The sequence below is a fragment of the Polypterus senegalus genome, chromosome 11 (assembly GCF_016835505.1).
Source record: "Polypterus senegalus isolate Bchr_013 chromosome 11, ASM1683550v1, whole genome shotgun sequence".
Taxonomy (NCBI): Eukaryota; Metazoa; Chordata; class Cladistia; order Polypteriformes; family Polypteridae; genus Polypterus; species Polypterus senegalus.
The window spans coordinates 89,995,686-90,019,948 of NC_053164.1; the positions used below are offsets into that span (position 1 = coordinate 89,995,686).

General features: G+C 36.2%; 1 protein-coding gene across 1 annotated transcript in view; it reads left to right on the forward strand.

Annotated features, from left to right (window-relative positions):
* Window positions 1-569: 569 nt before the first annotated feature.
* Window positions 570-24,263, forward strand: part of si:ch211-204d2.4 (uncharacterized protein LOC100003662 homolog) — a 99,905-nt gene continuing 76,211 nt past the window's right edge. Inside the window, exons 1-2 of the mRNA XM_039769242.1 lie at window positions 570-813; window positions 20,880-21,040. Coding sequence (XP_039625176.1) covers window positions 20,900-21,040 — 141 coding nt within the window. The 5' untranslated portion in view covers window positions 570-813; window positions 20,880-20,899. The remainder of the gene's footprint in view (window positions 814-20,879; window positions 21,041-24,263) is intronic.

Sequence of the window (24,263 nt, forward strand, 5' to 3'; positions counted from 1 at the left end):
CACGCTGGTATTTCACACAAGACTGTGGGAAACCAGAAAAAAAAAACTCGCCACTCATGCAGCTAGAACCTGATGGTTTTTAAAAACCGAGTAAATAAGATATTAGGAGAATTGTATTGTTACTCAAACTACTAAGCCTGGAACTAAATGGTCTTTTAACATGTTAAGGATTTATTCAGTTTGAAGACGTCTGTATGTGTGCTGGAGGGAAGGTGTGTCTACAGATATCTCCACATAGTAAGTTCAAACTCATGGCCTATGATGGTTGCCATGGTTATGCTGGTTGATGACAAACGAATTATCTGAATGCTGTTACACTTAAAAAAGGCAGGTATCATTTAAACCCTCGGTAAGATCTTTACAAGTACTAGAACACACAGTGTGTGTAATCTCTCAGCACTCTAATCTCACACATATTTGATCAGACCCTGTCACACACTCTTGCCCTTTCAATTGTGTCCAGTAACTGCTGGTTGTAACGCATTTGCAGTGTGACTTCAAGTACATCTCACGTGTCACTCCGACTGTCAGCGACATGCGCTACGCGTAGTGACAGCAGGCTGAACAGCACGCGCGGACAGGAGAGCTTTGGTTCCTTTTTTCAAGCATAACGCTCTATCTCACATCCGGGGTTGGTTTAGTCTAATCTGCAGCAAGTTAACCGGAAAATATGCGCATGAGAAAAAAAAAGTGTGCAACCAAAGAAGCGAGGGTTTCAGAGCATACACGCCGCTCCCGGCTCGGCCGGCACGGGACAGGAGTATATCATCGCTCCCCTTAGGCACCGACAACGACCCCCGAGACTGCCAGAGGGTGAGTGAGCGTCTAGGAGTTTGAGTCCGGGCAGGTGGGTGTGGCAGGGGTGCAGCGAGGCGCTCGCGAAGCTCACCTGAATAAACGCAGAAGTGCGGCCGGCTGCCTGGCCCTCTTCTTACCGTTCTCTCTAAAAATAAACTCACCCCTGCAGGTGAAACTCGACTGAATCAGGAGAAACGCACCGTTCTTACTTATACCCTCCAGAGGGCAAATCAATACATTGGAGTAATTATTAATTATATTCGCCATTCATTAGCTTCTGATTGGAACCGATCGTCGTATCGAGCGAAATAACACAAACTGAGCGCGTAATCTTTATTTCAAGGAATTCGAGCGGGGGTCTGCCCTGCGAGGCGCGTAAATCTGAGCAACCGGGAGAAGGGGAAAGAAGGGCGCGAGATAAAAAACGCAAATAAGAACGGGTAGAGGAAGAGGTCTGGCATGGGTTTTGTATGATAAAAAGGGGCTATAGATGAAGAAGTGCTGAAAATAAAAAAAGACACAGATTCAGGTTACATATCGAGAACTTCGGTCAAGAAAAGAGGAGAAAAAGTCTTCATAATACACGAGGGACTCAAGGCAAAGAAAAGCAGAAAAGGCAAGGAAGGAACTCGGTTGCTACGCAGAAAATAAAACACAGAAAATTATTAAAAGTAACAAAGTTTGTAATTATGTGAGCGACAGTGTAATTATGGCTAGAGTTAAAGTACTTAACTGAAAATGAACATATTCAAGAAAGCAAGTATATACCAACCACATATTGTATATAGCGCCTTTTGCATTTGTTTTACACCGAATACTAGTTCAGAGTACTGTACTTGTTGGATCCCTGACATGCTGTTAGTTTGACATGGCTACAAAGTAATAAAATGCATATATATGTGTGTGTGTGTGTGTTTGTATGTGTGTATGATTATATATATATATATATATATATATATATATATATATATATATATATATATATATATATATATATATATATATATAAGGATTGGGTAAAAGCAAGTTTGCAGAAGTGAGTATGCAAAACACAGTTTAATCTTGTATTATTATTTATTAATTATTGTATTATTTATTTGTATTATTTGTCTATTTAATATTATTATTGTTATTAGCAAGTAGACTACAAGAATGTGTAAATAATAAAGGTTGGCAATTTGAACCCTTACGAGATGGTACCAAAGTGCACTGTGCCATTGTGACATTCCTTCAAGTTAATACAGTTAATAAAATTGTTGTAATGATCATAACCTGAATGCCCTTTCCCATACAAACAACTGTAAACCTACTTTTGCCCACACATGGAGGATGTATTTCTTCATTTCACATGGTAGACATTAATGATACAGCCTGGCCAAGGTATAGTCTGTATTTCAGCTGGTTAGGTCATATTCATGTCTCATTTCTGGTTGTTCCAAAAGTGTAATAAAAGGCAGGGAACAAACTGTGCCCACCATGTCCTGGACCAGTTGTACCAAACTTCTCCAACCTGGTCTTGGGTACTCTTGCTTGGGTTAGGAAGCTCTTGACAGATTAGCCATGAACTTCACCAGGAGTCAAGTCTATCTATCTATCTATCTATCTATCTATCTATCTATCTATCTATCTATCTATCTATCTATCTATCTATCTATCTATCTATCTATCTATCTATCTATCTATCTATCTATCTATCTATCTATCTATCTATACACTTATTACTTCAAGGTGATCAAAGTAACACATAAACTATACACTCATAAAAATAAAGCCATAGTGGTTTTACAGAGTGATGCCAAGGAGTCACCATTTTTGGTTCTCATTTACATAAAGGTTGAGGAGAGAATCTATATTATTGAGGCCTGTAATGAGTTTCATAAAGAATTCTGAATAGATGGTAACAGATTTGTGAAATACCAATGGGTTTCTGATTTTAAAAGGAGTCTTGCTGCTTATAATGATGCATGCTAAGATTGGATTTTCGTGATCTGTTGTATCCTGCTAGGTAGCCTATTATACATTATATATTTCTGTTCTGTCCACATATTAGGAGGCATATCCCGAAATAAAATAGTTCTTGTCAGGCAGTGGTCCTACAAGAAACCGCAAAGCCCAGTAAAGTGCCATTTTAGAACAGGTATTTTTAAGATCATACTTGATATTTTTCGGATGGCCAGAACTGAACACTTTTCTAGTAGATCAAAATAATCAGTGTTCAACATTTTACAGAAAATGAGTTCAGGTCTTTATAGGTGTAGCTAAGATAAAACAATGACATGCAGGGAAACACAAAACACCAAACAACTAAACACAAAAATGCAATCAATGCATCCATTTCCTAAATCTTCTTAATTGAATTTGTGAGTGAGTAGGGACTGATCCTTGATGAATTATGTCATTGTATCCTTTTTAATTAGAAAAAGTATATTTAGATTCTTAATATACCTAATTATGGGAAAATAATAAAGTATAGTAAACTAAAAGCAACTAGCATTGGAAGGTTAATAAAAAAACTTAAGGCTTATGAGATTCTGTAGAAAATAAAACTCTGGGGCTCAGTGGTCTTGAGAAAACTAAAGTTTATTTAATCACAGTCCTCCTGCACATTCTGTAGTATAATGCAATGCATAGTATAATCAGTGCTTGTGAGGGAATTTAAAAAGGGTCTGCGGTCACATACACACAAACACACTCACATGTAATGCACACATAAATATATATATATATATATATATATATATATATATATATATATATATATATATATATATATATATATATATATATATATATATATATATATATATTGGACTATGGCCAGCCAATCATCCCGGCCAATACCCCCAGGCCGCCAGATGGAGCCCTCCCTGCAGCATGGAGGTGTCCCGAATGCCGGCAGGGAATCATGGACATTGGAGTTTTCCTTTACATCCCTACTGGATACCCTAGGGGCCACCAGAGGACGCTGCAGGGAAGCCCAGGGACTGTTATGTGCCCTATAACCCAGAAGTAGTCTTAGTCTTAGTCACAGCGACAGGGGAAATGACATACTTCCGGGATGAAGAGGAGTTTTTGATCTGACCCGGAAGAACTAGGAAATTACATGGACTGAGGGTTCAGAAGCACTTCCGGGTCATGGACTATAAAGGACTGGGAAAGTTCCCAGACGGAGGAGCTGAGCTGGGAGGAAGGGTGGCAATGCGTCTGGGAGAATGGAGGATTATTGTTATTGTGGATTTGATTGTGTTTATGAGTATTGTGGTGTGGAGGGTGCTTTGTGCACTTTTGTGTCCAAATAAAATTAATTATTGGACTTTTACCTGGTTTCTGGTGTCTCATCTGAGGGTTCAAGGGGATGACAGCACCCCCTATCTGTCACTATATATATATACTGTTGGCGACCCGGCCGAAATGCCCAGGAGGACCAGAGGAGGGCTTGCGCCTTCCCCAGACCATGTGGGGGCGACTGCCCTGGTACCTTTGGGGGCCACGGGTACAGAGCTTTGAAGCTAAACCCTGTAGGGGCTCATGGTCACCACCAGGCTCCTATGCCTTTGGAGCCCTGGACCTCAGCATTTCCGCCACACCCGGAAGTGCTGGGGGGAAGAAGAGCAGGGACACCCGGAGTGCTTCCGGGGATGCAGCCGGCACTTCCGCCACACTGGGGCGTGTCGGTGGAAATTGCCGGGAAACTCCTGGAGCACATTCGGGTAAGGGCTAGGACTTTGGGGACTTTTGGGGTTTGTGAGAGCACTTAATTGTATATAGCAGAATGTCCATTAAACATGTGTTGGGTGAGTCTGTCTGTCTGTGTCTGGGCCACTAACAACTATATATATTTGTGTGTGTATATATATATATTTATATTTACACAGTGTATGCTGCATATTTAAAATTCATATCAATTTAATGCTTTGGCTGAATCCCTATTTATTAATAAGTCTGAGTATGAAGAGAATAAATGTGTGGTGCTGGGTAAAAATTCCTTTGGGCTTATCTGACTCTTGACCTGTCCTCCCACATTTGTGATATGCAAAAGTTCTTGAAGTGAGCCTGCAGAAACACAAACAGATATTGAAAGGGTTTCACTAGTTTTAATCATTAAGACTTTTTCTTAAATACAGTATGTCAAATAAAAGCTGTAATTATACATAAGTGTGGGTGTGTGTACACACAATATTACTTAAAGGATAGGAGAGTGTTACATAAAAAGATGGACTGATAAATAGCAAAACAGATATAAGCATACATAGGACTAAATTAAACATTTTAATCATTTATAAATAAATGCAAAGAAAAAAAAAGCATTGATAGCCATTTTTGTCCCATGGCTCATTTAATGACAATGCTGCATGACTCCAGAGGCTTTTACTCCTCTTGTACATTTTTAATATGAAATTAACTAAATCCCCTAAGGGCTCCACGGGCCCAAAGTTGAGAAAGGCGGCTTTTGTTTGTTTGAAACCTCAACAAGATACTGTACACAGAAAATGCCTTAAGTCAATTTTTTTAAAAACAGATTATTAATAATAATACTGTTGTTGTGTTCATGTAATCTGCTGTTCTTACATCTGGAATTGGCAGGGCATACAGCACACTAATATGTGAATTCTTCAAGTGTGTTATGTAAACAAAGTACAAATGAGAGTTTCTTAGCTACAATTTCTTGGTTACTGTTTATATTTTATGAGACACAGCTAGACATACTTGATGGGAAAATCATTTATTGTAGAAGAAAGGGAAAATTTCTGCCTTAGGGCTTAGATAGCTCTAAACAGCGTCAGTGATACAGCTATATTTACAGTCTACAAATCAGTGCCTTATCTTGTTAATGGAACACATTCTTTTATGTTAATCACAGTGTACTGTGTCCCCTTAGAATTTGCAGGAAAGCCAAGACCATGAATGATATTTGACATTTTGAAAGAATTCTATTTGATAATATGAACAGAAAAACTATACAGTAGCTCATATTAAACAACCTATGAAGTTTGACTGCCTGAGGATTAGGTGTTCTACAAGTGTGCATGAAGAGTTTTACAAAAGGCTGGCCTGAAATATTTTCTTTCTTTCTTTCTTTCTTTCTTTCTTTCTTTCTTTCTTTCTTTCTTTCTTTCTTTCTTTCTTTCTTTCTTTCTTTCTTTCTTTCTTTCTTTCTTTCTGTGATGATAATGTTAAACTGACTACTACCCACATGCCTTTTCTGCAAACAGGATGCCAGTGAGTTCAAAAGACAGATGACACAAAATTGTCTTAGGTTCATTCTGCAATAAAAAATTGCACTTTTCTTGCTGAGGAGCACAATATGAATGCTCATCCACAAAGCAATAGCACAAGTCAATAAAATGACGAAATTAGATACAGATGAAAAGAGCCAGAGTAACAAAGCTATTACCAGTAAATAAATTCTATAATTTTGTTGGAAATGTCCATTTTGTGAAACACTTTTTTCCATTATGTGGAGTCAGAGAATGGATAAAAAGCAAGAACCAGTACTGGATGTTGATCTTATTTTATTGCAGGTCACACACTCACTCACATTAAGAGTAGACTTTTAAATCAACCTAATTACCACATATATAATGTCTTTGTGATGCAGGGAAAACCAAAGTGTTCAAAGAAAAACACAGGAACACAAGTAGAACATGCAAACCCCTCACCAATAGTGACCTAGCCAGGAATCAATTACCTATTTTAACATAAGATAATATCCATCCATCTATTAATTTACAAGTTTAAATAATCCAGTTCAGTGCTGCTGGAGATTGAATCCACTTCTGACATGACATGGTACAAGGTGGAAACCACTCTTGTATTGGGTGCTATTTCATTGCAGGGCTGACTCACTCACTCATTCTTACATACTGGGCCACTATAGGGTGATGTATTAAAGTATCGTTTAAGATGTAGGTGGAAAACTGGAATGCCTAGAAAAAAAGCAAGAACGTATAGAGATAATTCATAAACTCCACACAGACTGGGACTGAACTGGTGTTTAAACACCTGTAAAGAAGTAACAGTATCTACAGTGCCACCATGATATAATAATATGAAGTAATGGTTTACCTTTCCCGCAGTAAGAGAAAACAAAAGTAGTTTCCCAATGCTTACATACAAGCATACCTGCAGTCTGACATTAGTTTGTGGTCAAATAATAAAATAGTGGAGAAATTTGAACAAGCATCCTGACTATTACGGACACACAGCCTTGAAGTTTGATATTACTTTCAAAAAGAAATCCAAGGACCCTATGTATTTTGCAAAAGTTGAGTTTTAGGAGTTAATCCCAACCTTCCTGTCTTCCTGAAAAGCACATTTACACCAAAATAAGATTAATAAACACTTGCCATGCATCCACCTTTTTATTCTTAAAGGTTATAACTAGCTTGTAAGTTAATACCAGCAGAAATGTTTAAAATGCTTCTATACTAGGTGACATCTCATGTCTGAAACAATTTAGATGTAGGAAATGAAATTTCCTATGGGAGAAAGTGCAAAACCAATAGCACTTGTAAATAATTACAGACCTGAAACAACTCTGCCATATTTTATCACTTTTACCTTGAGTTCCAAACCACTTGTAATCTTCCAAAAATGTGCATTCTGATTTTTAAGAATGGGAAGTAAGCAATGCTTAACAGAAAGAGCATGTGTATTGTAACCTGTAATGGAGGAAACATTGCAGAGAGGGGGAACAGAGCAGCAAGAAGGTACTAAAGCACCTTTGAAAATGCCATATGCATGGTGTGCATAAAATGCTTGCAAAGAGAAATCTATTTGAGTAGCTTGTCTTCCAGTAAGTAGCATGTACCCTGTACAAGGTATACAGTTCACACCCCACACTCTATGTGGAGAAAGTCCAGGAATAAATACAGTTCTTTTTGTACCTTTATGAGTTTTTTTTAACAGAAGATTAATTATTTGAATTATTATAAAGCTGTTAATTTCAGCTGTTAAATTCACTTCAGAGGAGTTTCATATAGTTTACATTAAGAAAGCTTATTACAATTTCATAACTACAACTCTATTCATTAATTACACCATACCTTCATTACAGTAACATTACACATAAAAAACATAAGAAGGCTACATATTCGCCCTTGCCCACTGTCTCATTGATTTTCATATTTTTCCTTGAGGCACTACCATATTTTTGCCTCTACATAAATTGACATCAGCAGAATATGAATTCATTTGATTTAGGTCTCCAGCACACAGTCACACTGTACAATGAATGTACATTAACATGACAACATTTTGCATTTTGTTACTTCTACTCCTTCTTCCCTCATAATGCCTTTTGCCAGAAATATCAAGGAAGGGCTTGCATGGAATTTGATTCTATATCATCTTGTCTTGATGCATGTGGTAATGGACAGACCAAGCCACTCTATTCCATGCAACAGTTTCCCGGTACTTCTGGATTCCAGGCCAGCTCAGAGGCAAAAAATATACACTGTGTACAGTGTTTACTGCAGGGCTTTTTCTCAAAATGCAGCCTGACTAAATTTCTAATCCACTTTAACTGGCTCCTCTCGATCCTAAGAAGCAGCACTTCTACTCTGAGGTCCTCTTGTACCGAGTTCCTCAAGCTATCATGGAGAGGGAGCCTCAAGTAGGAAGTCTTAAATCACACTTTACCACCACAGTCCAGTGTAGTGCTTATAAAATTGTTAGTAGTGCACTAATTTGTTAGTCAATCCTCTAATTGTGGCAACCCGCACTCATGAACAAAGCCCAGAAGAACTCTACTACCCCTTTATCTGTAGGGAGGAAGCTACTCTATTCTGGGAGAGAACCATGACCTATTTGGAGATGCTGATTCTCATGCCAAAATCTTGATATTTTGTTGCAGACCACTTCACCACATGTTGGGGATGGTCTAATAGGGCCATGAGGACAACATCTTCAGAAAACAGCAAAAATGTAACATTCACGTGCACAGACAGGATATTTCTCAATTCTTAAAATCTTGTCCATAAAAATTATGACTACTAGATGATACAAAAAACACAATTCCTAATAGTAAGTACGAGGTACAACTCTTGCTTCACAATCACAGTGAACTAATGGAAATTCATCAGTGGATATAGAGCCTGATACTCTTGTAGCACCTCAAACAAAATACACCAGGTTGTGCAGTCCTAAAAGTCTATTAAAATAGATAAAAGCCACACCGCCTCAAATCCTCATACAAAAACAAAATGTTGGTCCACTGTTCCAGGCCAGTGCTATTTGAACATCTGACAAAGTCTTCATTATAGTAATCTAGTATAGAATTTTCTGTGTGGGGGATTTATAAACCTTCAATAACTGTCCCACAATCTCTTTTTAGAAGTGGAGATCATCAATCCAGTCTGCAAACCCCAAGGTATTATTCATGCATTTCATGCAGTGTCATATTCCTTCTGGATCTCATCTGCCACTGTTGGCATGCCACTGTGAAGCTTTAATTATAGAAATTACCCTATCCTCACTGGGTACTTCCTGCACTGCCTATTATTTGAAAAAGGCATCTCCATTAGGTTTAGAAGTACCTCAGATTTTTGCTTCCACACCTTTGTGATATCTGAATACAAGTTTGATTTTTATCCACCCTTCCTATGAACGACCTGGTTGATGTTTCACTTGTACCTGAGTCATTAAATGGTTTGCCAAAACATGTCTGATGCTGCTAAAAAATCATTCTGTATACGTTTTCTGAACTTTTCCCACACATGGGATTTTGCTTTGCTGCTTCATCCACTGATGCAGCTGCATGCTTACTGGCCTCCTGTAGATCTACCCTAGATAATTCACAGCTTTCATTTGACACCACACCCCTTTTTTCCTGTAATGACTTTTCTAACTGTTGGCATCCATCAGTTGGTTCTAGAGGAAGGCAAGGTTTGAGCTGCTTCAGTGCACCTTGGTTTGGATTACTTGTTTGCTCATCAGTCAAGCCAACATATCTTATCTTATCTCAGTAAAAGAGATCACACAATTCAATACATAGCTGACTGATAATTCATAGTGATTGATATTCTTTTGTTTGTGAGTTTCAAAAGTAAGTGAAGATTTTTTATATGCATTTTTTCGGGATATGCTCAAAATCATGTACATGTACATTTTCAATATATTTGTGACTGTAAATTCGATGAATATTAATGAGGATTTCCTATTATGGCCTGACAGGTCATCCAGGGTGTATGTTCTTGCAGGATAAGGTTCATGCACCCTGTGATAGAAAAAAGAGTGACAGTGATGGGCTATTTTTCCTTAAATCTGGCAGCATAGGCAGATTTCTATTTTGAGTAGCTTGCAGGCTAATCCTTCAACAACTAAAACACTGGGAAAACATGCCCCATGGATCAGGAATTGGCATAGATAAATCCCATCACCCAATATTTCTGTCAGGGTACAGAGTTACACAGCTTAACCATGTTTAAAGATGGTTCTCTAATGTCATTTAAATGCTTTATACTCAATTTCCTATAAGCATTAGTGCTGTAGAATTTGACAGCCTTCAAAGGCAATTGTTTGATATACTCCAGAGCTTTTATAAGGTTGCCATTTTAAAGGAATAATTATGGATGGCCTTAAAGTTGTAAACTGCTAAGCCTGTTTATCAAGATGTTCACTAACTTTAGATGCTGTCCTGAGTTACTGCATCTTGACAGACCCATGAACTATAAAAACGGAAAATTCTCAGTTTTGTATGCTGTTTATTCAAAGAAGCACAATTTCCTGTGGTTCACGTCAGTTTGCAGCAAGAGTGTCTTTAACTTCCTTGGACTAGAATGTAGCAGCATTGTGGAATGCAGAACTTCCCTAAAGAACTTTGATATGTCAGGTGGTAGTGTCTTTCACTCACTGACCCCTTTGTTACCTTTTCCTCATTGATTTCAGGGCAAAGGGTGCAGTTTTATATTTGTAAGATAAGATCACCAGACAGACTGGAGAAGTTTGGCACGTACAACATAGTGGCTTGATAGTGGAAGTGGAAGGCAGTGTCCCTGGGGTGGGCCAAAACACATAATATAGCTTCTCTCTTAGAGCTTCAGTGTCCAGTGCAGAATGGTATTTGCCAAGAGGGTGAGAGAAGTCATGTGACATGTTTCTTTGTGATGCAATTCCCTTCAACCCCTGGCTCTCATAATATATAAGGTTAATCGGAAATCATCATAAACAGCACACAGTGGTGTACCAGTCTTTGTGGGTCAGTTAGGGTCACTTGTCCGACGTTACTTTATGGACTCATAAAAATGTCTTCCATCTTCATCATAAATAAAACACAGCAACGACCCTTACTTTCAGCTATCTAGTTGCTCTAGAGAGGCACAGGTTTCTTTTAAATTGTATTTTCCACCTCCAGTATCTATTAAACTTTGTAAGCACTGTGTAACATATTTTAAAATAACCCTTTGCTGCAAATGATTTACTTTTATAGCCCAACATTCTGCTGTATATCATAGTAGAGAAACATACAATATCACTTGTTGGTCAAACTTTATATAAGAAGAAATCTATTGCCTGTTTTATTGTTCACTCTTATGCTTTGTTTGTCACTGTACAGCTGTGTTCCAGATTTTGGTCATCACATTATGACAGTAGACCTTCTAGATACGTCACAAGTTACACAACATTAGGTGTTTTATTCAGGATTTTCTTAGATTGGGAAGGAGATACTGTCTCTTTTTATACTGTGATTTGTATTATATAAATGTCCCCATCCTGTGCATTTGACTGATGACTGTGACAGCTGGCCATTTGGCTCATCTGTTGTAGAGTGATTGGCTTCTTTTTACACTGACTGATTTGTAATATTTTCTTTTTATCAGTTAAGTGATGTTTTCCGATACGTTTTTTCTGGGTATGCTGGATTTCTTCCAAATCATGTACTGTAGATGTAAATTTTCAATATATTTGTGACTGTAAATTGGATGAATATGAATGAGGTGTATCCTCTTCATATAAGAAGAAATCTACTGCTTGTTTTGGTGTTCACTGTTATGCTTTATTTGTCACTGTGCAGCTGAATTCCAAATTTCAGGTATTACATTAAGACAGTTGGCCCTATAGATATGTCACGAGTTGCACAAAATTAGGTGTTTTAAACGAGATTTTGCTAGATTGGGAAGGAGAGACTTTCCCTTTTTATACTATGATTTGTAATTTCTGAATATCCTTTTCCTGTGCATTTGGCTAATGAGTGTGGTGGCTGGATATTTGGCTCATTTATTGTAGAGTGATTGACTTCTTTTTTACATTGAGTGATTTGTAATGTGGTGACTTGTTCATGAATTGACTTACCTGCAATGTGGTGTCTGTCTTCTTACACTGGCTTCTCTGAAATGAAATGAATGTGCCCTTTTTATCTTTGCTTAAATGAAATAGGGTGACTATCTCTGATGTAACACCACTGTGTTTTTCCTTTATTGCCTGACTGAAGTGAGGTGACTGTCTGTTTCTTACTCTGGTTGATCTGTATTTGGTGTAAGACTCTTGGATCTTATTTCCTATTGATTTCATACTTGATGATATGAACTGGAACCATTATATTCTTACTATGGCTGATTTTTTCAAGGATGGCTTTTTTTGTAACATACTAGCTGCTCTAAACTAAGATTACTGTCCATCTATACATATAAAAGGCAAAGCCCTCACTGACTCATCACTAAGTCTCCCACTTTCCATATAGGTGGGAAGCTGAAATTTCGTGTGTTCATTCCTTGCAGTATACTTACAAAAGTTAGGTATGCTTCCTGTCCTATTGCAACACCTAAGGGGGGAAACGGGTGTACCCCCTAAACTGTATATATACATGTAGATAGGGGAAACCCCTCCTCACTATTTCTGCGACTTCCAATATATGTAGGAAGCCCAAATTTCCCATGCTTATCCTTGACACTGTACTTACAAACGTTAAGTATGTTTCATTTCGCCCCATGCCCCATAACAAACTTTCAAAAATAACGTCTTCTTTTTTGGCGGTTCTCACCATTATGCCGTAAGGAACTTGTGGAACTGACCTTTCCTGTTGGCGGTTTCATTCCTTATTTACGTCAACAGAGGATTTATTTCACGGCAGAGACGCACAAGGGCCGCTCCCGGTCCCCCTTCCTTTTTCCACATGGCCGCTGTCTGCGCACCTACCACCCTGCCTATATACATTGACATCCCACACTCATGTGCCTCCTCACTTGCTTCCTTACTTTCCTCAGCTGTTCGTCGTGCTCACTGCTCCTTTCTTCTTTACTCCACAGTTTCAAGCCTGTTATTGTTGGCCTTGCTTCATGTCTTCCTGCTGGTGACTCCTGCCTTTTCATTTACTCCACTGCATTACTACGAAACTTACAACCACCAAAATTTTGTAACGGCACCAGGCTTCAGATCAAATCTCTGCACAAGAACCTGCATCTCAGGGGAGACTGTATGTATTCCTCGCATCCCTCTCATACCCTCTGACCTCCCATTCTAATTCAAACTCCTCCAATTTCCAGTAAGGGTCTGCTTCGCTATGACAATAAATAAGTCACAGGGCCAGATTCTGACACAAGACATTTGACACAAGATTGCTTTTCACATGGCCAACTGTACATTGCATGCTGAAGAGTAAGCTCACCAGACAGCTTGGTCATTTTACAAACCGAGGGCAGAACTGCAAATGTCATTTACAAAGAGATCCTTACATCCTAAAAATGTGCATTTCTCATACACAACATTTACAATCATAAATTAATCTCTTTACAATCATCAAATTCACTGCCAATACTAAAATAAGCCTATGACAATTACATTGACAATTGTTATGTTATTATTAAAATGTTTTCTTTTTCATAACTTCTTTAACACACTACTCCGCTGCGAAGTGTGGGTATTTTGCTAGTTTATTTATACTGTATTAGCTGATTTAAACTGGGATTTGTGCTGATTTAAACTGGACTTGTGTCCTATTTGTATACTCTTATGTCTGCCCTATACAAGTGTGATAGTTTCCTTGCTATGCTGGACAATCTATACTGGGGTAAATAGTTTCTTTTTATTTTTACTGCTTTGAAATCGGGTGATAATCTTCTTTTATATCGACTGAGCTGTACCGTGGTGACTTCTTACTCCAGCTGATCTGTACTGGTGGGGAAAATCTTCTTCACTAGCTGTACATAGGTAGCCTTATCTTTCATATAATGATAAAATGAACTTGATTCCCCCCTTAATGCTAACTTCTCTGTATTGGTGTGACTGTCTTCTTCTTACTCCATCTTACCTACCCTGTGGGGACTGGCTGATATTGGCTGATCTATACTGCTTAGAATTTTTTTGCTTTACTTGAACTTCTCTGAAGTGGGATGACTGTTTCTTTTTAGATTATTTGACCTTTATTGGGTTAATTACCTTCATGCTGTTTTGACGTGTGCAGTAATGACCTTTTCTTTCTTCTGCTGGCTAATATACTGTATACTTCGGTGATATGATTTGGTTTGGCTGTCATTTGCAGTGGTGCTACCATCTCTGTTTTACTATGGGCTGATTTATACATTAGTGGCTTTTTCTTTTATATACTCTGTTGGAAAATGTGAAGGAGAAGATGCATGTATTGACTAATGTGAATCAATCAATTTTCAGTTTTGCCTTTGGAAGTGGCAATAATAAATTAGACAAAGTTACAAGACTCCTGTATTTTTCCTTATCTTTCTCTTGGTGGTGTTTCTTGATGTTAGACTAATATCAGGGTAACTGAAACAAACTAGTTTTAAAAAACTAAATATTACAATCTATTGATATTCGCAAAGATTATAAAAATATAATAAATGTTTATGTATCAACATAAAAGATTGGACTCAAGTCAGATGAGGCAGCCAAAGATGTAACATTGAAGTGGTTGGCTTCTGTATGTTCATTTAAAGGAATTCCTGAATTTTCATTATTTTACATGCCTTTTTATGTAGTTTTAACACGAGGTCACATTCAACTTGTGTTTGCTTTTAATACACAGACACAACTGAGAGAGTGCTAGACAATTAGGCTGTGATATAAGACTTTTATCTTCAGATGAATTGCAACCTTGTAAATGCTAGAAGTTTACCTAACACAGTAAATCATAAGCTTGTTACACAGTAACACAAGAAAGCATGTCTGAAGTTGGCTGTTTCCTAGCTACTTACAGTTCTAATTTATTTTGGACCAGATAAACAGCTTTATGATGTCAAAACTATAAGGTAATGTCTGATGCTGTGTGTTGCTTTATGTTATTACTCCAGGTTCAAGTGGAAAACTTGAACGTCCTGTGACAGAGTGTACTTTTTGACATTGCCACATGGTCAGTGATGTGATGTCTTATTCTGCTCACTGTTAAACTGTTTTCCAAACCTTCTTCTACCTAGTAGGAAATATCATGGCTTATTCTGGGCTGATTCTGTAGGCTCATTCCATTCCTAAAGCATTGTTTCCTTATCCACAGAGGGCTCATTCACTGGTACACAGTCGTAGAGCTACAGTAGTTCAGGGAGAAAGCTCCAAGAATGTACTAATAGTAGCTTTCAGGACCAAAGCATAAAGTATCTTGCTCCCAAAACAGTGTGTCAGCTTCCTGCTCCAAAGAGAGAGGTGAGATACAGTATATGCACCTAATTTTAAGGAAACATATAGTTTCTGGATATTGGATGAGATTCCCTTACAGTTACACATCCAATGCCTGCTTATAGGTAGATTATTTTATTAATCATAGTGAAGAGGATTCAGCTTGCGGTTACAGGTTTAAAGATTAATTGTCCTTTTAAGGTCCTTTTTGTCTGAAGAAGTCACTAAAAATACATGAACTTATCCTTGATTAGCATCTTGTTATCTCTTGAAACTCAGAAAGTAAGATGGACAAATGTTAGCAGAACAGCAATTTAAAAGGAATGCTGGTGGGACAGGGAAACTGGCTCTGTATTTCTGTTAAGTCTTCCTTTTCACAGAGAAGGCCTTATACGGCATGTCATTAAATGCCATGCAAAATGGGCAATGCTCACTTTTTCGTATAATTGGTCTTAACTGACATGACTGTCTGATTTTTATATTGGTTACTGTATGGCAGGGCAACTATTAACATTTTTTTTTACTTACAGCTCTTGTCTGAGTGAGTACTTTGTATATTTGTTGTTCATCCTTTTCCTTCTACTTGTAGATCTATGATAATAAGTGAGGATCTCACAAAGAATCACATTGAAAGACCACATGATCATACTCGGTCAAGTAGGTAATGTGTGAAAATTTTTCTCAAGATGCCTTTTTCATTGGTGGAGTGTAGGAGGTGAAATAATTTGTGTCAGGAGACTTTAAAGGTGATATGTCTGGTTAAGTGTGCTTGTTGCCTCATGTTTAAACAGCAGTAAAAAAGCCAGTTTTGCGGCATTAGATTGCAACATAAGCTGCATGCCACTTGTTCCAGCTGACACTGAAACACAAACAGAAAGTGAAGGCTTTCGTGCTACAGGAAGTTGCCTGCTTATGAAACATTTCAGTGCTGCATTTATAGTTTTTGGCTGCTTTTACAGTATAGGATGGTGGCTTGGAGAACACTGGCAAAAGTTGGTGGGGGCATGTAATTCTTACAGTGTTCTACACATACGTGTTTACTTTAGAGTCTCATGCATATCACTTTAATAAGTCTGTGATAGGTATTCCTGTGCAAATTTTAATGATAGGGTTGTATAAGGTGCATTGAAAAGATTGTTTAGACAATATTTTGTCTGTTCTTCTACAGCTGGTCATTGTAGCCAAAGGTTTACCACAACACAAGTGTTTTTCACATGTATATGAATCTGTAAAAACAAATGCACTGATATGTAAATCCTGTATACTTTGAGTAGGAATAAAAACTCTTCATTGGTATATCCTAGTCAAACAAATTATTTCAATAATAATGGGGACATGAATCAATCTAATCTAATTTAAAAGTGACAGAATGTTCAGAACTTGTATATTGGGATCTGGATATTTGTTCAGTTGGGCTGAAAATCAGAAGTCTGCCAGTGCGTGATTCTGAATTCAGTCACTTTATCTGTTGGTGCTCTAATTGTGCATGAAAGTATATAAACAGGTGTAACATACACTTTGTGGCCAGTTTTGGCTAAATCCCCCTTTTGCTCCCAGATGAGACTGAATTCTTTAAAACATGGATCAGGAAGTTGCTTTAAAAACTCTTACATGGATTTTCTTCAGTGCTGACTTAAACATAGCATACAATTCCTGTACAGTTATTGGCCAAACCCCACAGTAGACATCATCCCAAAGGTGCTGTATTGGATTGAGATCTCAGACTATGCAGGTAATTTAATTAAACTGAAGACATAGTCATGAGGATGATGGAACTAATTTGAAATAATAAATGCTTTGTGTTGTGGTGATCTGCCAATGTACAGTGGCACTTTTCCAAGATTCAGTGACATGATCCATTTAAAAAGGATAGACTGTGGCTCTAAAGTAATGCATATGGGCAGCAACAATGTCTATGTTTGATTTGGAATTAGAAATGATGCTGAATTAGCATTAATAGGTGTGTGTTAATAAAATATTCCTCACATTTTTAACACTACATCACTAGACAGAGCTGTTAACAAAAGTACAGATGGATCCAATGAATTTATGCTGTTTATTCCAAATTCTGAATACAGCATCTTAATGCTATAGCAGAAATTATGATTTACATATTTTCCCATTATCATTTCTCTTTTATTGATCATCATACACCCACTTTAGTCAAATTTACCCATTCGTACCTGACGGGAGTGAAACCAGGTGTGATCATAAGCATATCTACTTAAAATATTATAGTGTTTTGTCCTCTCAGATCTCCTTCTGAATGGCAGTTTTGCAAAGTGTTATTTTTTCAGTAATTGTGGCTTATCTGTTTGGCCATTTTCTGTAAGTTCTAGAGACAGTAGTGTGTGAAAATCCCATGGATGGGCAGTTGTTTCTGACATGCAGAATTCACTATGTATAACACCAGCAATCATACCACTGTCAAAGTTGTTAAGATTATGTGTCTTACTCATTCTAATTTTGTTCAAACAACAAATAAATGTCTTGTCCATGTGTGCATGCTATATACATTCTAAGCTGCCGCCAAATAAATGACTGTTTGAATATGAGTTCTGTTTGTGGACCCAATAAAATGGACAGTGAGTTTAGCCCTGTACTGCTAAAGCAGCTTGGGATGATTTCACTATAGAAAGGTGGTATACATTTGTTTATATCCCTAGCTGCATTTTTGCCAAACTGGACAAGTCGGTTGTAGTAGGCAACAGAATAAATAAATGAACATCCATTACATAACAGTCAGACCATGTAGTTACAACTATTTTAAAGGTCAGATTAATTTTATTTAATTTAAAAATCCAATGTGCTGGAGATCCAATATGTAATGTCACTTTCAAAAACAACATGAAGATGATTGGATGGTTTTTGGGTATGCTATCTGGTTAACGCAGTTTGACTTTTAAGATAAAGTATAAGCATATGAAAAACAGAATAAAATACTAATGGAAAATGTTTTTCTGTCAAAAATATTTTTTTTAATATTAGAGGGAATTAAAGATGCCCTGTATTGATCAACAATGTATCCAAACATCCATCTGTTCTCTAACGCTTCTACTTCCATTTAAAGGCCATAATAAACGGAAACCAAGCTGGTAGGAATGGTCTGAAATCGTAACTGGACTGGATGCCAGTCTGTCAAAGGGTCTACTTATGCATGCACAATCCCACAATAATCCATTTTAGACTGTTTGTTAAATTAATAATTATGGTGGTGGAAAGTGGTGGCATGTTCATTGCTGATTAATACATGCAAATAAGAATTTCACTATCTTCAGTATATGTGATAATAATGGCCTGATAATCCTATAGTTCAGTTCAATCATTTCTAATTAAGCACACTTCCACTTGCTACAGAAGTGTGCTATACAGTTATTACAGGTATACTATAAAACAGAGGTGTAACAAAAACACAAAACATAATAAAAAAACAGAGTAATTTTATGCAGTATATAAAAAATATACATTATATATACACTAGTTGTCAGAAGTTTGTAATTTCACAGAATTTTTCAGGCAGAAATGTGTACTTTATTTTTATCAAGGTAAAATTTAATCGGCTTAGGAATTAAAGACATTTAAAGAGATTACTATTGTTGCAAATGGCAGTTACTGCTTGAATGACTGATTTATAATTTATTACTCTCCATGCCCCATTTTCAGCAGTCATTCCTTTATTGTCCTAATGGTAAATTCTCTTATCTCATCCTTAATTAGTCATGTTTAAATTCTAATTGGTAATTAGAGTACCCTTGCAATTGCATTAGCACTGTTGAAACCTGTTATTCTATTCAATAATACAAGTAAACTGTCTTTTCTTGGGTTGCAAAATATTAACTTTCCTAAAGTTTAATTGCTTACCGGCCTTCAGTTGGCTTCTTTATTAAATAGACATCAAACATCAGTGTCACCCACAACAGTGAAAACACGACTCCAGGAGTGTGCCCTTAGAGACCGAGTTTCTAAGAAAACGTATTATCTGTAACTGGCAATTAAAAGGAAAAGATTATAATAGGCAAAGGAACACAAAAATTGGATGGTAGATGGCTGGAAAAGAGTATTAGGCCAGTATCCCAGAGTCATCTTTTTACTGTTATAGATGACACTGGTATGTGGTGTACATTTAAAGAAGCAGTTATCTGAGAAACTGTAAGGTGTCTGTTTCTCAAACTACAGATTCTTCATTTTCCAAAACAACAAAAGACTGAGGTGTTTCTTGAGAAAGCTCTTTTGACTCAGCCATTTCTAAACCCCGAATTCAGCTTTAGTGAATGCAAGTACTTTGTGACTTAAGGAAAGGCAAATAACTTTTTGTTTTGAACAAGGATGTGCTTGGAGAGTTTACAATTAGGACAGTGGAGTAATGACTGTAGGGATATGTGAAAAATTAATAATTTCAGGAAGTAATGGCCATTTGACTTTTAGTAAATGTCATAGGCTATATTTTTAAATCAATTTCATTGTACCTTGTTAAAAAAGTATCCATTTCTATCAAAAACTTGAACATTTTTAAGTGATTCCAAACTTTTGTTAGCCAGTATATTTATATATTTGTAAATATTTACCAAGACATATAATTTTATTATAAAAAAACAATCAAACACACACTGCTATGTAAAAAAATACATTTCAATCATAAGTGCATCAATGCAACTTAAAGAAAGAGTGATACAGTACTCAGAATCAACGCTTGATATCCCACCCTTACTCAGTGTGAAGAATCCTTTACATTACAGCTACAGTTAAACAGAAGCCTCTGCAGCAGCTGAGCAGATTTATTTTTGAATACCTTTGCAAGTTTCTAAAAAAAACTATATATGCAATGAAAACATGAGTTTTATCATTTTTGATAATATATTATTTTCGTACAGAATTAGGCAAAAAAACAATAAATTATTAGATCACTGTGAATTCATTGCTAGATAATTTAATCCCATTTGATATTACTCCAAGATTAATTGTAAAAGGATTTGGTATTGTTGTCTAACCTGTGCTACCTGATAGATAAGCAAATGTCTTTGACCTAAAATGTTTTAATTTAGAACAATCCCCATAACATACGACTAGTACACAAATACAGGATTTTTTTTCATTATTTAATTGATTCTGAGCTTAGCATCGCTACTTACTGTTTTTTGGAACAACTGAATAACTCCTCATCTTTGGTGCAATTTCTACACATATTCAAGATGATCGTCTTACTTACTTGATTTCTCATCACTAGCAATATTGCTGTCATTTTTTACAGCTTTTTCTGTCTAGATCAATTCCTTTGTCATACCATGCCAAAAAACTCAGCGGAGAGTGTCACACAAGACAGATGTGATTAAGGCCACCATGAACATAAATGATTTGAATGATACCAGCTAAAAGATGTGAAGTTAGGATGGGTTATGATGGCTATATAAAAACAAACGTTCTCTATTATTATTGATAATGTTACTGTTATGCTTGGGATTTTGTATATAACTACAGGAAGTTAGACTTATTAGGCTATCTTTTACTTTGTCTTTTATTGACAGGTTAACAGAGAGTGTTGGGAATGCCTTATGTAGATCGACACAATCGCATTTGTGGCTTTTTGGATATTGAAGAAAATGATAGTAGCAATAAGTTCCAGAGACGCTATTTTCTCCTGGACACGCAGGAAAACTTTCTCTTCTGGTACATGGACAATCCACAGGTAAGCAACAGGCTAAGCAGAATGTTTGGCATGAGGTGTAGCTATCAAGGTCTGGTGATTTAGAGTTTTTAATAAATGAGGTTGGGATGAAAAAATCAGCAACAGTGATTTTAAATATTTTTTTCTTTTAAAGTATTTTAAGTTTTCATTACTTTTTCTGGTGATGTGCTACCATTCTCATGGCCCTGTCATACATTTTGTAGTGTTTTTTGTTTTGAGGTTGCACATAGAATTGGCATTGGACACTTATAGTATATCAGTTTTATTCATTTTTTTTGTACGCAAAGTTTAATTAAAAATCTTAAAATATTCCATGCTTGTAGATATTTGGGAATTAAATGATTTATGAAATTTGTACTAAAAGGTTATATGATTCACCTGCTAAGATTCACTATGTCAGTTAATTTATATTATATAAAAAGTACAAAATAATTTTTTTTTAATTTATTTTGGTAGGGGTCTAAAGTTATGTTCATGAGTCACACTCTTGTTTTTAATCTTGATAGGTAAAACAGACATCGAAAAATGTCAAAATTACTTGTTAGTTTTTCTCCTGCAAAACAGCATACATGATATGTCTAATACTTTGTTGGTGTTGAGTATGCACAATATTATATGTTTTTGTTATCTTAAGGAAAAATTTGTTATGCAACACATAATTACAGGCTTCACACAGAAAACTGTACTGGTGTTAGTTTTTTTTTAAGAACCAAACATTTCAGCTACAGTATGTAATACATAATTAAAGGTTTCACAGAACATTGTATCACAGTGCAGCCTGACTTACATATACTTTGCTATAAATGCTTTCATACAGAAAATTATATAAATTGTTAGTGTGGGTGCAGAGCTGTGTAATGTCAAATATTGCTGTGTGTGCACCTGTGTCATGAATTCTCAGATCTCAATATGAAAGCGGAAGCCAAACTCAACTGAAGCTTTGAATTTATATTTAAAATCTCTCTTGAAGTTCTTCAGTCTATGAGGATCATTCAGAAAACTAGGCCACTGTTATGTGTGTTAAAGTGGTCTTGTTCATTTTAAGATATAAAGTATCATGTGTAAAAATTGTGGTTGCAACCAATACACTCAGTGGAACATTTCACATATTAAAGCAGAAACTTTCAAAATCACTTCAGATTTTCCTCTTGGATTATTGGCCCAATGGATTGACTGTAAGTGTGATGTACACTATGGTTTTCAAAACATGTGTTTATATGTGGGTTACATAAACAATAAAATCAATATTAAATGCTGCGCAGCAAAAAGAGCCTCACCCACTCTGTGCACTGCCTGGGTAATAGCAGGCTTATAATACAAAATTAAATTAAACATTATTGAAAAAGCCATGTTGACTGTTTTTGGGTGCTGTAGTAGCATCATGCTAGACATTGCCATCTGTAAAATCATCTGTAGAAGGCCCAGCTTAGCCTATTGTTACTTCAGACTTCAGCAGGAAAGGAGAAAAATGATGATTATGATATTTCCATTTTATGAATTTTTATCATCTGTGCTGAAAAAAGCAGATTTGGCATACCTGTACAATACCATGCAAGTACTGAGATTCCTGACTAAATCAGAAATCTTATCCTTACCAATTGTGAGATATGTCACCTTGTATTGTAATATCAAAATATTGCTTTTTTACATTAGTGTTATTTAGTATGAAACACGTTTCATTTAAAATAATTATATTCACAGAAATATTCAGATTTTCACTTCTGTTGTCTGTGGTATCACTGTGCTTAGGTAAACCATACAAGTGCCTGAATGACTGCTGTCCAGTGGGGTGCACTTATGTGGCCATGAGAGGCTATAATGACTTACATTGAAAAATGTATTCCAGGGTACCTAACTCCACTCCATTAAGTATAGTGACTGCCTTCATTTTATGAGAAAATGGACGTATAAATAAGAGAATAAGTAGTCTTGAACTTTCAGCACTGTACCATGGATAGTGATTGTTGCATTACAATGCCCACTGTCAGTCATGTGATATTGTTGTCACAATCATGCAAAAACAAATCAGAAAACATAAAAAACAAGCTGGAAATATAAAAAGCAAATCATAAAATGCAAAAACAAATTGTAAACACCGAAAGATATTATAAAATTGAAAAATTAATTAAATACACAAAAACAAATCATAAAACATAAAAATTATTTTGAAATGCAAAAACAAATCAGAAAACACACAAATATTTGTAAAACATAAAAAATTAGATAAAAACATTGTAAATGCCAAAACAAAAAAAAATGAATATGCAAAAAGCAAATCAAAAAATACTAAAACAAATTGAAAACATAAAAAAATCATCAAAGCAAATGGGAATTACAAAAATAAACTGAAAATTACAAACAAGTCATAAAGCAAACATTATAAAACATTTGATTTGTTTTTGCACACTGCACTTCAGAACCAGTGTTGTTATTTGTTAATAAAATGTGTTTCAGTCTTATACAAGACATATACAAATGTATTATACCAATATCTGGTATAATCTGAAAGAACTGTTAATTATACAGTAATTTAGATTTTTGAGGTAACCACCTACTCCTAGATATGGGCAAATAATATAAGTCAGTGTGAGGAGCATTTTGTTACATTTGTGCTTGTGTCTTTTTAAACTTCCTATCTCTTGGTCATTTTTCTCTTTCCCCTTTTTTACTCAGGCACTTTTATCCAGTTAAGTGCCCATAAAATCCATCAAAACAACATCTCTTCTGTATCTTGACATCACAAGGTTGTAGTCTTGTAGGTCTTTAATTAATCTGAAAAAGGCACCATACTTCTATTTTGAACATCTTTTGTTTTTATGCTTCTGACGTTTTTGTTTTAAATCTTTTTTTGCACTGTGATGTTTGTTTGTGTTGAGTGATGTACTGGTACTTACAAAGTACTAAATATCAAATTTTAAAAACTGTATTATACCTGCACTAAGCATAGCAACATTTGTATATTTCCGCACTTTAAATTCCAAGAGTGAAGCTATGACTATGCATAAATGAGTACTAGGGCAACTGCGAAGGAACCTCCATCATGATATCTATCATATGCATATATTAGCCCACTTTAAACTTCAACGTGGAGACATTATGATATGTGAATATAATATGCAGTCCAAGGGGGAACTGCTATTCATTATGATATCTGTGTAGGAGCATGCTCAGCAAAGTTGATAGTGTGGCAGTTGGATGTGGCGGAGCAGTGCGTCAGGCATGT